Source organism: Cricetulus griseus, chromosome 2 (genome assembly GCF_003668045.3).
Source record: "Cricetulus griseus strain 17A/GY chromosome 2, alternate assembly CriGri-PICRH-1.0, whole genome shotgun sequence".
Taxonomy (NCBI): Eukaryota; Metazoa; Chordata; class Mammalia; order Rodentia; family Cricetidae; genus Cricetulus; species Cricetulus griseus.
In genome coordinates this window covers 284,454,460-284,470,354 of record NC_048595.1, presented here as the reverse complement: position 1 = coordinate 284,470,354, position 15,895 = coordinate 284,454,460, and the positions used below count along the sequence as shown (strand labels likewise).

At 40.8% G+C, this 15,895-nt stretch overlaps 1 protein-coding gene across 3 annotated transcripts in view; it reads right to left on the bottom strand.

Annotated features, from left to right (window-relative positions):
* The window catches only part of Scaf8 (SR-related CTD associated factor 8), a 124,237-nt gene that overhangs the window by 93,227 nt on the left and 15,115 nt on the right, over positions 1-15,895 (bottom strand). For all 3 annotated transcript variants that reach the window (XM_027401049.2, XM_027401050.2, XM_027401051.2), the window contains exons 2-3: positions 2,298-2,381; positions 6-50 (exon numbers count right to left, since the gene is read on the bottom strand). In XM_027401049.2, coding sequence (XP_027256850.1) covers positions 6-50; positions 2,298-2,381 — 129 coding nt within the window. The remainder of the gene's footprint in view (positions 1-5; positions 51-2,297; positions 2,382-15,895) is intronic.

The following is a 15,895-nucleotide window of genomic DNA, read 5'->3' as shown; positions in this document are numbered from 1 at the left end:
CTTACTTTCTGAATGAATTTCTCAACACTTTGTACCACGTGTTTATAGAACTGTAAGAAACAAGAAAGCATGATTCCAAAATCAGTTTGCACAGGTTAGAATATTCTGCTGACCACAGGCTTGAGAAGGGCTCCAAAAGTTCATCAAATAAATGTCAGACAAACTGTTGATTCACATCGTTCACATTACAGTTAACTAGCTGTTACATTTAATTCTTTAAGTAATTCTTTGAAGCACATGTGTATGCATATATCTAAAGTATATTATGAAACTTCCAACATTTTTATGAAAGCACACTCTGGCAAATTGTACTGACAGAAAAATATTGACAAATGTTATGTTTTCTCCAGAGAGGGACAAGAAAGAATGTCCTACAGTATCATTTTAAAACCTAAATCAAGGTCAATACTAGAAAAAGCAAGTAACTCTACCTGCAGAACACTAATAAATGTGAGAGCCTATTTCAACCACAGGCAGAGAAGAAATGTATAATGTGCTAATAAATCATGTAGAATGAAATGATTCAATATATCAATTATGAGAACACTTAATGTACAAAAAAACATTCAATATAAACCTGAAAGTAAAATAGAAATTATAGACAACACAATTTTAATATGTCAATGGTAATGCCACTATTAGAACATTTTTGTTTTGAAGAACTTGAATTATACTTCCAGTCTCATGACTTCTGCTTTACAAAGGACAGCCCCTTCCCTTAGATTGAGGAGACATTAGAAATAAACCAGAACACTGCAATGTATACATGGGTTTACTGTAAGCATATTAGTACAAAAGTATTTTATCCAAACAAAATTCAAACATGTTACCAATGTACTGTGCTTTGTTTGTTTTCTAAGAAAATGTAGGGGCTGTAGAGATGGCTAAGCAGTTAAGAGCACTGGTTGCTATTCCAGAGGACCTGGGTTCAATTCCCAGCACCCACATGGCAGCTCACAACTGTCTATAACTCCAGTTTTAGGGCTTCTGACAGTTTCACACAGACATACATGCAGGCAAAAGACCAATGCATGTAAAATAATAATAATAATTTTTTAAAAAAGAAGAAAAATGTCAATGTTCTTAGAAGAGTTATATACAAGCATGTAGGGACCACTATTATTAATGACATCTGAAACTATCAGATAAATTAGCCAGAAAAAAAGCGTCAGTGCAACAGAGTATGTGATTATGTGTCACGCTGACAGGGATGGATTACTCTTGGTTGTCAACGTGACTGCTGGAATCAACTAAAACCCAAGTTTCAGGGCACACCTATGAGGACTTTCTTAATCAAAACACTAGAGGTGGCAAAACTCATATAAAAGGTTACAGAGAAGGAAGTTTGCCCTCATCCTTACTGCTAAGTTCATGGATCCTGGTGCCGAGGCATTTCTTCATTGGTATTAAATCCACTTTTTCATCCAATGTAGACTGAAGACTTGCAGCTCTCTAGAAACCCTCCAGGAGTCCAGCTCCAGACTGGGGCTGCTAAGCCATCCAGTCTCCTGAACTAAACAGCTTCCAGACTCTTGGCCTTTCTTTCTGTCCTGAGACAGTCAGTGTTGGACTATCCAGACCACAGCCTTTAAGCCACTCTAATAAAACCCCTTTCAATAAAGAGACTCTCCTCTGGTTCTATAGGGAGTCCTGGATTAATGCAATATTTCCCTGTTGCTGTGACAAAACATCCTAATGAAGCAATTCAATACAGTTCTAGGTCAGATACAGAACAGAAGCTTGAGACCCTCAGTCACACTGCACAGAGGACAAGAAATATGGTTCCCAAACAAACTCAAGGACATGAGTTCAATCCTCACATCCCTGGTGCAGGAGAGAATGCTATCCTCTGACTGCCATACATGCACCACAGCACATGAGTGCCCACATTCACAAGCACACCCCCCAACAAAAATTACAACTTAAAGCAGCAGCAGCTGCACTCAGTTATCTTTCTTCATTTATATGGCAGGAGATGGTCCCACTACCCAGAGTGGGCAAGCCTGCCCAGCTCAATGAAGGCAATCAAGGTAATTCCCCCAACTGGCATACCCAGGCCATCTCCCAGCTGATTCCAGATCAACTCATACTAACAATTTAACACTATCCCCACAGACTATCTCAAAAAAACAAAAACAAAAACAAATACAAATACAAAATAAGTTGTACACAATGGAGGAAGATGTCTGATAAAGTCTCTGGACTCTGCATAACCCTTAAGAATGGCACATGTATACACATAATACACAATACACAACGAGGGTTATTGTACTTTAAGACACTAATTTATTACGCACCTTAATGGCTTTGATGGCTGCCTTTGTAATCTGGGTCATTTTTGCTTTAGAAATGGGTGGTTTATAGTCATTCAGCGAATATAACTGATGAAAAAAAGAAAAACAAATGTTAAATACATCACAAGTGCCTCTAAGCAATTGTGAAACTACTAGCATTTCCATTTTTATATTCTCAATGAAATACAAAGGTAGCTTTAAAAAATCTCAACAACACTAACACGGGAAAATGTAAAATTACACTCAGCTATTACCTCACACTTACTTATTCATAATCAATATAAAGTTAGAAGAATGGAAAAACTTAGAATCCCCATACACTGCCATTGTATGAGTATTACACTGAGTATTAAATGAGTATTAAAATGTGCAGCCACTTCATAATATACTCAGGAGTTAGTGTGGTTCAGCGGGGGGTGGGGATGGGGGGTGAGTGCCTCCAAGCCTAACAACCTGAGTTCATTCCTCAAATCCACGTGGTGGAAATAGAGAACCAATTCCTTTGAACAAATTGTCCTTCCACAGGCTCTCTATAGCATATATATGCCCCACCACATACATGCACAAACATGTATGCACACCAAATGCAAAAAAATAAAAGTGGGGCAGCTTCTCAAAAAATATTAAAAATAATCACCATGTGATTCAGTCAATTCCACTCCCAAGCATACAATAAATATTAAAATTTGTGCCTCTGATGCTGAGTGTGATGGCCAACTCCTTTAAACCCAATACATAGGAAGTAGAAGCAGACTGATTCTCTGTGAGCTTGAGGTCAGCCTGGTCCACATAAGCAAATTGCAGAACAAGTTGGCCTGGGCTATACAGTGAGACTCCTTCAAAAAAGAAAAAAATTAAAGTTGCAGGGAGGGAAGGAGGGATGGAAGGGGTGAGAGAAGGGGGAGGAGGGAGGGAGGAGGGAGGGAGGGAGGGAGGGAGGGAGGGAGGGAATGGCCATGCTGGTGCCATACTGCCACAGGGGCCATGCCAATCTGACTCTGCTGCCACCTGGGGCCATGTTGACATCCAAGCATGGGCTGCTACCAAGGACCATATCTGGTTCCATGTTCCTACCACAGCCGGGTTCTGTGTTTATGTCTGTGACCCATGGTACCACCAAAGGTTACACAGATATCTGTGGCCAAGTTGGTGTCTGAGGGCTGTGCTGTCACCAGGGCCATGCCAATCTGGATGGCCTTCACCGCCACGGGTGGCCATGGTATTGTTCGGGCTCTGGGCTACTGCTGTGTGCCATGTGGTCTGGGTTGATATCCATGGCTCTTGGTGCCACAAGGGGTAATAGAAGCCATATGTGTTGAAATCCCAGGGCCCTGTTAAGCCAGCCACACCCCTCACTAGCCCTGCCCCTCCCTGAACACTGCAGCAAGAGAACTGCCACCACCACCACCACCCCTCCCCTGCACTTGGGAGAGATGTCCCCACCACTCACCATGGGTGTGGGAAAGCTGGCCCTGATGGCTTGGGCCTAAGAGAGTTGGGCAGTCCCAGTGGTCAGGACTGACCACCCAGACCCATATGCTAGGCCTTGGGTTGGTCCACCCTAACATCTACCCAATGTATCACCTGCTGAAGTGTATGAAGGTACCAGTCCTGCAGAACCAAACCAAACAATTTCCATGGCATAAGGATATCCGAAAGGAGTTTCAGTGAGGGCCCAGTGATGATGGTGTGCCAGAGGCCTTAAATCAGACTAATGACCCACTGCAATGAACATTTTGTGGGAGGGGCTGACTGGACAAAAGGTATATACTTCGGTCCTGATGCCAATAGGATAAATGAAGAAGTGTTGGAAAGACGAAGGAATGAGTTGGTTTTTGTTTGTTTTGTTTTTAATTAAGTTGTGGGGGCATGCTGCAGGGGTGAAGGGACTAGGAGGTCAGTGGGACTGGGGGGCATGATGTGAAGTTCCTAAAGAATCAAAGAATTATGTTGGAAGTAATTACAAACAGCCTTTCTCATCATTGTCCTCTGGGGGCACCCACATGTTCACTACATCATCTGACTAGATTCAGGTCCCAACAGATACTACGAAGACTGATTCCAAGTGTGGCAGTGGGATTTAAGAGGGAGGCCTAGTAGGATTTAAGAGGGAAGCCAAGTGACATGGGGCAATATCTACAGAAATAAAGTTGTTCTTGTGTGACACTTCAGCAGTTTCTCAGGAGAAGCCAAGCTTGAATCTGGCCTCCCAACATGCCCTGCTTCATGTGATCACAGGTGCACAGTAAATGCTCCTGCTGTCCATGAGGGTCCTCACCTTAACAGAATACACTGCAAGCACCACATTTGAGAGCCACCAAAACGGCAAGCTAAAAGGGCTCTCTTCTGTATCGGGCATTTCAGTATCATGACAAAATGCTAACTAGTAAGGCCACAGTGTCTTGTCTCTACCATATCTGTTCAGTTCTGTTCTTGTAGTAAGACACCAATAAATTGTGTTTGAACCAAAACAACCAAACTGTATGAAAAAAAGAGCTTAGGAGCAAAAGCCAGCCTTTGAATTTGAGTAGTATCTGAATGCATGGTAGTCTTTCCTCTTTTTGATAAATATATCCTAACTAGAGAGCATTCTCCTACCCTCACATGTACTGAGACTCATCACCCAATTTAGCAAGGTATTTTCAAACTATTTCAAACAAAACTTTCAAAAACATTTCAGTGTCCCTGCAAATTTGATCAATACTCAAACCTATGGCTCTGGAAGAGTCTAATAGAACTTACAGGTCATAAACCAGAACCATCAACAGACATATGGTTGTGCATCAGTGCAGGTTTATCTATGCCTTCAAAGCTGCTGGCTTTTTGACCAAATGGATTAAAGTAAGTATAAGGGCTGGAGAGATGGCTCAGAGGTTAAGAGCACTGACTGCTCTTCCAGAGGTCCTGAGTTCAATTCCCAGCAACCACATGGTGGCTCACAACTATCCGTTATGAGATCTACTGCCCTCTTCTGGTGTGCAGATATACATGGAAGCAGAATGTTTTATACTAATAAATAAATCATAAAAAGAGTAAGTTTAAATCAAAAATCAGAGTAACTAATTCATCTTTTTCCAAAATAACCTTTTAGTGCTTTAATCTCCAATCTCTCAAATCTCAATTTCTCAAATCTCCAAAGAGAAACACCACAAAACTTCCTGCCAATACAATCTTGACACTTTCAAGACTGTGTGCTGACCAGACATAACTGCTTCTTCCTCCTATACAAAAGACCATGACTTTCACAATGAAAAGAAAACAAGAATCAACAGGTAAGAGGTGTCGTCAGCTCCTAGAAAGTGGAAAGGGGTTGGTAATTGATGAAACAAGGAAACCACAGCCATCCCACACACATAAGATACAGCCACTATACAAACATTCTTTCATGCCAGGCATTGGTGGCGCACGCCTTTAATACCAGCACTCGGGAGGCAGAGGCAGAGGCAGAGGCAGGTGGATCTCTGTGAGTTCGAGACCAGCCTGGTCTACAAGAGCTAGTTCCAGGACAGCCTCCAAAGCCACAGAGAAACCCTATCTTGAAAAACAAAAAACAACAAAACAAAACAAAACAAAACAAAAAAAACATTCTTTCACAGACCAAGGTATTAAAGAGAGCAAAAGCAGGGACTGGAGAGACGGCTTAGCTGTTATAGCACTGACTGCTGTTCAAGAAGACCTGGGTTCAATTTGCATCACCCACATGGCAACTCTCAACTGCCTATAAATCCAGTTTCAGGAGATCTGACACCCTCACAGACTTATATGCAGGCAAAACACAAAAATGTACATTAAATAAAATTAAATTATAAAAAGAGGGTAGAAGCAACAACTGTGAACAAATGTTCTCACCTACTATTGCAACAACTATTAATGTCTAAAACTCAACTGACGTGGTATTAAACTTTACTTGGTGATATGAAGATAAGTGCTGGAAGAACTTAAATGTTAAGTGAAAAACATTGTTCTTTGGGGGGAATCAAGAATATTCAGAGACTTCAAAAACACTTGTTTATGCTATCTCGAAAATTATATTTCATTGTCTTTATTCTAGTCCACTTGTGCATACACCATCTACACAGTTCACCTTCTCCAAAATTCTTATATTGAAGCCCCAACCTCCAATACAACTATATTTAGAAACAGGGTCTCTTTGATGATGGGGATGTCCTTCTGGATGTTGTGAATGTTTCTTTTATTGGTTGATGAATAAAGCTGTTTCGGCCAATGGATAGGCAGGAAGTAGCCAGGCTGGAAGTATAGGTGGGACTACCAGACTGGGAAAATGCTGGGAAGAGGAATGCAGGGAGTGAGAGGTCCGGGCATTACTGGTAAGCCAAGATCATATGGAGATACACATGATTAATAAAAATTGGTTAATAATTAAGAAAGAGCTAGCCAATAAGAAGCCTAGGCCATTAGCCAGTTTATAATTAGTATAAGCCTCTGTGTGTTTATACAGGACTAAATAAATGGCTGCGGGACAAGTTGGGACAGAAACTTCTCTCAACAATTTGAAGGTGATTAAATGACATCATATAGACAGACAGCTCCAGTCTAACAGGATAACTGCCTTTCAAAACCTAGATGGCACATTCTCATTCTCTCTCTCTCTCTCTCTCTCTCTCTCTCTCTCTCTCTCTCTCTCTCACACACACACACACACACACACACACACACACACACACACACACCCAAGCTCTTTCCGCACCCCACTCTTCTGTGAAGGCAAGTATCCATTAGACAGGAACAGTTTCTCCCAGGAACTCAATGGTCAGCACCTGGAGCCTTGATTGCCTAACCTCAAGAACCATAAGGAAAAAAAATTCAGTTTAAGACACTACAAAAAATGGGTTATATGAAACTTTCCTACCAATTAAAAGCATGTTATTGTTATTAGTAAATCAATTACAACATTGAGAAAAAGACTAAAATATATTCATAACTGTTAAGCACATGTCTTCCAAATTGAACATTATTTCCAGTAAAGAGGGAAGGAGGGGAATCCTCACATTCAGGAAACTCAACAGGCAAAAGTCACATAAGAGGTTCAGGAAGTTCATGAAACATTACAGACACAGGAAGTTCTAGAATATGGGTTTCTCGAGCCAGCACCCATGCTGGATGGGCATTTCAATAGTGTAGCAGCTAACTGTGAGTCATCTATACTGCTGGAACTAACCCTAATAAACTTACTGGTTCATCCAGCTAGATGGGTGGAACTGTTTCTTTGGCTTAAGGCATGTTTGTATACTTCTCCACAGGAATAGCCACACAATACAACTGGTGCCCAAACATGACTAACATAACCAAAGTAAAAAGAGGAGGAAAACACACACAGCCCCTGGAAAAACAAGCAAATAAAGTCAATCTGTCCCAGGATGAAGAATCCATGGAGGCAATCCCAATATAACTACTAAAGGATGGTGCTAAAGGATGGTGTGGCTCCTTGTTGTAGTGACAGCTGTGTGTTCCCTGTGATAATAATACACAGAGACTCTAGGCAGAGCCATTTGAGTACAGCATCTTATGGGAAAGGGGATGATTTTCTAATAGCCACTGTCTACACAGTATGGGATCAGCATACCTCCTTGATGAATAGTATCCCACACAATTATGAAATTATATCCTTGCCCTAAAAATTTTTAACCAACTGAAGAATATATTTACAATCCCTGAAGTACTGAATATGAGGCTTCAGTGGCAGGTGTGTGATCTTTGCTTTGGGCCATACAGCATTCACATGAGGCTCATCTTTTAGTCTAAAAGAACAAGCCCTATAAGAAAGAAATTACAGGGCAGGAGAGAAGGTTCAGCAGTTAAGAGCATGGCTGCAGAGGCAGGTGTATCTCTGTGAGTTCGAGGCCAGCTGGTCTCCAGAGCGAGTGCCAGGATAGGCTCCAAAACTACACAGAGAAACCCTGTGTGTTGGTGGGGGGAGCGCATTGGCTGCTATTCCAGAGGACCTGGGGGTTCAATTCCCAGCACCCACATGGCAGCTCATAACTATCTGTAACTCCAGTTCCAGGGGACTTAACACCCTCACATAGACATACACAAAGGCAAAACACCAATGCACATAAAAAGTAAATTATTAAAACAAAGAAAAGAATTACAAAAAAACATTTCAAAAGAATACATGTTATCCTATTCTCTGTAATGACCTCTAATTTAGCACATGTATACAAAAGGAAAATAAGGAAGGATGACATGATGATGTTGGTCTGCTGTTTGTAAGAGCTAGTGAGACACTAAAGAAATACCAATCGTAGTCTGTCCTTAAAATCCTTACCAGACACAAAGATTTGTCACCTGGAACAAAAACTAAATAGTGAAGGAGAATGTGAGATAGAACAGACGATACTCATAAGGGCCAGTGAGATAGCTTCTGTGTAAAGGGGCTTGCTTGGCTAGAAAGCCAAATTGGATACCTAGAGTCCACAAAAGGTAGAAGCAGAGAACTGATTCCTTAACATCGGCCTCTAACCTGCAAACACATACACACATACCATATCACATGCACCCCACCCCCATATAGATCATGCACATACACATACAAACTAAAAATTTTTAATTTAAAAAAGATACTTCACGGGTCTAACCTTTAATACAGGATGAACAAATCAGCATGCAGATGAGGGCCTTAACTATGAACCAGTTCACAAACTATGATGAACAACGAGTATACTCCTCTGAACTGTTTAAATTAGGGAAGACTTTTAAATAAGAAAAGAAATCCCCAAGGTCTTGTTCATGAGGCCATGGGCCATGGGGGTAGATAAGATCAGTCTGAGTAACAGGGGAAGGGTGAAACCAGACAATACATAGCCATCTGTCCTTGAGACAAAGGCAGCACAATCTGAGATGATATAATGGAAATCAACCCCTGATAGACTGGCTCATACCAGCCATTACAGACCCTTTGCTATAGTCTGTTAAGAGCCCCATAAATAAAGCAGGAAGCAAAAAGAGACATTACTGAGGAAAACCAGGTATGAGAGAGGCAGGGTTTAATTCCATTTACCAGGCCCTACAGGACTGTGCACAGGGGAGCTGGAAAGACCAGCAGGTGCTTCACAAATGGTATGGGGGCTTCAGCCCCATCACTGAGCACATGGTAGGGAATGATCTTGACAAGACAGGACAAGGTCTGTGAATGTGAATGACTTCATAGTAGTATGGAAATAAGGTTCAAAAACTGCTCAAGCACTCAAGATAGCATAAGGGCAAAACAAAGGAGTCTGCCCAGGTCTCCTAAAGATAGAAATGTCAAAAAGCCAAACACTGCATTTGTGAGTCTCTAGAAGGTCTGAGCAACAGTTCACCAAAAGGTAAAAGGAAGAGATGACATAACAGCACAGGTTTAAGAAGAAAAGAGTAGGAAAGGGGAAGGAATTAGTACCCTAGAATATGTTGTGTACATTTCACTGATGCAACAAAGTATACTGGGGTAGAGACTGTTCACCCACCCTACTGACCTGTGCAGCCGGCTGTGGTGAATGGAAAGGCAGTGGCCTCAAAACCTGCCCAGAGGTTACAAGTCAGCTATAGTGACAGTCGAAGTAGGCAAAAACGTGGTCCTGCTTCCCCTGGTCCCTAGTCAGGTCAAGCAACACTCCACAATCCAACCAAGCCTGTGGAAGTGCATGGTGCCCCTGGAAGCACTCCAGGATGAAGCAGGACAACTCATGGAAACTGACTCTAAATCACAGAGAGCTAATTAATACAGTAATGTCTCCCATCCACATTGCTGTTACCTGTTCTTCTGACAGAACTGACAGAATCTTTGCATGCCACATTGGACTTGCTAAGTGATCTTTTTAATATTCTGCTAAGCACTGTATCCTAAAACCAACAGGTACTTCCTCAAAAAGGACAGCCAGGAATGGTCAAAGATCCTGCTCACTCTTGGAAAGAATGTTTCATTATATAATACCAGCTGATTTAGAAAACAACTGAAAATGGGGGGGGTAGGTAGGGGAGGATGGGAGGGAGAAGGGAACTGGGATTGTCACGTAAATCAATCTTGCTTCTAATTCAAATAAAAAAAATGATTTAAAAAAAGAAAACTGAAAAAACAAAAAGTTAATTTAAATAAACACACTCTACATAAAGAAGAAAAAAAAAGGACAAAACACTCACAGAAGCTGTAATGTTGTTAAATGAAAATCCCAGTGTCCACAGTGAGCTCCATCCCTCTGAGTTGTTGGTCAGCAAGGCCCCCCACACCCTATATATAAATCACAAAGGCTATGGCCACTGGTGATGGTTGTTCACACAAATTAGATGACAAGTCCTTTTTTGCCAGGACAGCAGAGGCTTTCGTTTCAGGACTGGGAGAAATCCAACCGTTAATGAGCTCAATGTGCTCTGCTCTGACTTTCTGGAAGACACTCTAAAATCTGCTGTGCAAAAACTGTCCAACAATCCCACTTGATTATGGACTCTGACCGCACACTATCAACGTGTCTGCAGGTATAATGGTAATGGATGAGAGCACTATTTTCTGATTTACTTTAAAAATACCTTCCTTTGAAGAAACCATATTTGTTACTCTAAGCCAAGATAAAAACCTGCAGCTGGGGCTAACTACAGGCCTCAAAAGGAGACTAACTGCTACTCTTAGCCAGATGTGCTGTGCCTATCAAACTACCTTCTAGACATTTGTGTTTACTCCCACAGTTGCTGATGCTGTCATCCTCTGTTCAAGAAAGATCCTCTTCTTTGCAGGAGGCAATGGCTACTGCAAAAATTCATAACCATTCATCACACTAAAATAACCATGGCTGTGGTACAATGGCCCAATGCTGAGCCATAAGTAGGGGATAAGCAGACATGTATACTACCCCTTTCTGAGTTCAGAGCATCACAAAACAAGGGGCAGATAAAATACTAAGAGGTAGGCAGAGGGAAAATGAAGTGCTGTGTAGGTATTTCTTCAAACTGAAACACAACACCCCCTGGAGGGCTGAGGAAGGCTCACTCCACACAGACACACAAAAAGCTCTCGAAACTTTTAAAGCTCAGGAAATACCAGGATTACAGAGATGAATACCATAGCTTTAAAGAATTATTAGTGTAATATTCAAAAACCTACATTGTACACTTCAATAGATGAAATGTATAGTGCACATGTCTCAATAAAGCTGTTGTCTATAGTTGGAGGTTTCTAGTTCCACCTACCAGTTCCCCAATAACCACTCTAAGACTTGATATTAATTATAATTGTTTGGCCAGTGGCTCAGACAGATTACTGACTAGCTGTCACAATTAAATTAACCCATTTCTATTATTCTGTATTTTGCCACAAGGTTCGTGGCTTGTTACCTCACATCTTACTTCACATGACCTCTCTCTGACTCCTTCTTTCTCTCTGCATCTTTGTTTGGATTTCCCACCTGACTCTATTCTGCCTGGTCACTGGTCAAAACAGTTTTACTCATCAACCAATAAAAGCAACACATATTCACAGCATACAGAAGGACATCCTACATCAGTTTCTAAAAATAAAGTGAGGCATGGTGGTGCACATCTTTAATGCCAGCACTTGGGAGGCAGGGGTATCTCTGAGTCTGAAGCCAGCCAGGGCTACACAGAGAAACCCTGTCTGAAAAACCAAAAAACAAAACAAAACAAATAAATAAATAAATAAAAACCCTCAAAGGCCTCAAAAAGCTACAAATCACACAAGGCCCCTCTCCCAGGTTACGCAAGCAGTAAGCAACTGGAGGCACAAACTGGTAGAGCAGCCTGCAAGTTAGACTGGCAGCTCCAAGGATGCAGCTGTCACGCATGCTAGGGTGGACCTTTCAGTGACCCAGCTGTCTCTAAGTCACCATGCTCCTGTAAGCGACCTCAGTAAGCTCAGTCACTAAATGACTCTTGGACACAATCTTCTCTCCAGCCTTACCTGAGCCAAGTAGACATAGGCTCGGACTCTTTCAGGAAAGTTACACTCTGTACATTTTTCAAACAGATACCTCTTACTCATAGTAATTTATGCCTCATGTCTCAACTCCCATGATAAAGGATGAAATGAATATAGTTCGTGTGGCTGGCAACTTAATGAATTTTGCCAAACTTCCTAATTATTTTATTTAGATCATCATGGACATTCTCTTAACTCTTCACAAAAAAATTTTTTTTCTAGGAATTTCAGTTTCTTTTAGAAAATATTTCAAATATAGCTCTAAGCAACATGAACTGAAGTTATAACTGAAACAGCAATTGTCTAAAAAAAACAAAAAACAAAACAAACAAACAAACAAAAAACCTCCATGATTTTAAAGAATTGGAGCTGATGGGAGATGCAAGTTTTTTGCAATTCCCCAGACTGGACTTTCTAAGGCACAGGTTGATTCCTACTTCATAGTAAAAGCCTTAGAATCAAGAGATCTAACAGCATCTTTGGGGAAAGGGGCAGAATATGTAGCTATAAACATTAAAACAAAAAATTATTTATAATAAAAAATAGGACTATTATCAAGCATATAACTTTTCTTACTTTGAAAGGAATGCTTACCACCGCTCTTTCTCCCATTAGCTGTGTGTGAGGATGTGTACATAAGCCAGTGGAAGTTGGAGGACAACTTGCAGGAGTTGGTTCCCTCCTGCCATATGGATCACATCATCTAGCTTGACACCAAGTGGATTTATCCACTGAGCGATCTCCCTGACTGACCTTTTTTTTCCAATTCAAAATATTTTAATACAGAAAATCTGGACGGTTTTAAAAATCGCCAAAGAAAAACACTCTCACAATTCATCACTCATTGAAAACCTACTCACTGACACAAGCCACTGGAAATGTAAGGCAAGGCCATCAAGTCTGTCGTTAAACTCACGTGCTTCTAGAACAGGACAAGAGAAGGTACACAGTGAAGACAGCATTGACAAGAGCGTGCAATAATGTACATCTTTCTGAGAATAAAAAAAAATCTAAAACACTTTTTGAAGTACAAGATATCTAGAAAGGGAAATATTTGGTTTCCTAACATCATATCCCTAAAGTAGCTTAAGCAGTAGACCTGATGTTTAGTATGTGTGACGCCTGGTTGCACAATCAATCCCCAGCAAGAAAAAAGTACAAAAAAGTAACTACAGACACTATTGGGTCAACATGAATTTTGGTATATTTTATAGCTAGTCATGCAATAATCATTCTTGTATGGATAATAATTAAAGAAAATCCTATTTTTCAAATCTGGAAATTGCCTAAGGATATTATAGTTTCTGAATACTATTTGAAAAGAAAATATTTAGAATGTAAGTAAATTCAAAATTGCATTTGCAGTGAAAAGTCAACGTTCCCTATAGACAAACATTACTTAAAGAACCATACTTGAGCCACAAAAGCTTATATATAAAGGGCCAGGCTAAAAATACTCTTAAGAAGCACACAGTTCGGGCCGGGCATTGGTAGCTCACGCCTTTAATCCCAGCACTCGGGAGGCAGAGGCAGGCAGATCTCTGAGTTTGAGGCCAGCCTGGTCTCCAGAGCAAGTGCTCAAAGCTACACAGAGAAACCCTGTCTCAAAAAACCAAAAAAAAAAAAAAAGTAGTACACAGTTAAGGTCAAGATGGATAGATAGGTCAAATATATGTCCCCTTCTGCAATCCCTCCCTGATGGCAACTGAAAACCCTGGACTAAACAGAACTATCCAGTGACTCAAAAGAAAAAGAGCAGGCCAAGTGAAGAAGACCAGTGTCAATCAAGCCTTACTACTGACAGTGCAGGCATGAGGAGGCTTTGTGACAGAAGCTAAGTTCCACAGCATCGGGTACTCCTCCATCAGGGGTTGAGCCAGCTGAGGGCACTGAATTCCATGCAACTGGGGTTGTAACTGACCTTGTACTTTACAAAAGCAGCAAGTGCCCGTAATTACCTTACAATGTCTCCAGCCCCAAGAATTTATTTTTTTAAAGACAATGTTATAACCCACAGCTATCAAAAGGCAGCATTAAGAAATTACAAGGAAAGAAAACATCATTAAATTTTCTAGGTAATACTACTTACCCAAAGCTAAATCTAATGAATAACTTTTAAGAATTATTTAAGAATAATAAATATATAGCAGCCCCAAAAAACAAGTGGTACCAAACAGAGGACTTTCTGTATTGAGACAAAGATGGAAAGTGAATCCCTTTTACACCTAAAATTATAGTCTGACACCAGTGTTGTAGCAGATACCCAGAGCTCTCTTCCTCTCCATCTAGCCTGGGAAACTCTGACCTCACATTAAACAGTAGGCAAGAAAGTTGGGTTTTTATTGTTTTTGTTTTTTTTTTCCTATTGTCCACAATGGCTAAAATTTACCTAATATGTGCACATGGACCCTAAAAATAATTAAATCGTCTAATACAAGCTAGGAGAATGAATTTACTAAACTTCTTCATAACTAAACTCACTTGGATGCAGACTGACTTCATTCAAAGATGTACAATACCAAAGCCACAGGGCTGTTATAACCCCACCCTCATCCCCAATATATGGCTCAATGATTAAGAGCACTGACTGCCAGAGGTCCTGAGTTCAATTCCCAGCCACCACATGGTGGCTCACAACCACCTATCATGAGATCTGGTGCCATCTTCTGGCCTGCAAGGACACTGTATACATAATAAATCTTTTTTTTTAAAAAAAAAAGACAACTTGGGGGGCTGGAGAGATGGCTCAGAGGTTAAGAGCACCGACTGCTGTTCCAGAGATCCTGAGTTCAATTCCCAGCAACCACATGGTGGCTCACAACCATCCGTTATGAGTTCTGGTGTGCAGATATACATGGAAGCAGAATGTTGTATACACAATAAATAAAATCTTTAAAAAAAAAAAAAAAGACAACTTGGTACCCTATTGTAGTAAGGGAGAGGGCTTTCCTGGAGTCATTCACCAACATGAGGACACAAATGGGGGAGAAGGGAAGACCAATATAGCACAATGCTTCACTCATAGTAATTCCCACCATCTCTTTTTGGGGTAGGCAAGATGGCTCAGAGGGGAAAGTGCTAGCAGCAGAGCCAAATGGCATGAGTCTGATCCCTAGAACACACATAACGATGGAGAAAGCCAACTCCACAACTTGTCCTCTGACCTTTCCATGTGTACAATGGCACCACACCCATGCCCATCCCCTAGACACTAATGAAAAAACACTTGAAAATAAAGCTACTCTTATATATAATTGCTTCATTTTATTGAGAGTTGATCATTAACTCTCTTGTACAGTCTTATAGAAAGCCTTATAGTCAAACTATTAAAAAAAAAAGTTTAATTTTTTTTTTGTTTTGAGACAGATCTCTACCTAGGCCTGGCTGGCCTAAAACTAGCTTATGTAAACCAACCAGGCTGGCCTTTAAACTCACAGAGATCTGCTTGCCTCTGACTCCCAAGTGTTGGGAGTTGGCCCCAATGCCCAACTTCAAACTTTTAAAAATATAAGTGATAAATGAAAACCTGAGAAGATAATTTCCATATAGATTAAAGAAATAAATCAGTCTAAAACTGACAACAGTAATGCAAAGGAGAAAGGATGAGTACAGGATTAAAGACTTAATGCGGAGAATGAAAAGGGAAGGATGCAGAATGCATTAAAAAGCAGCTCAC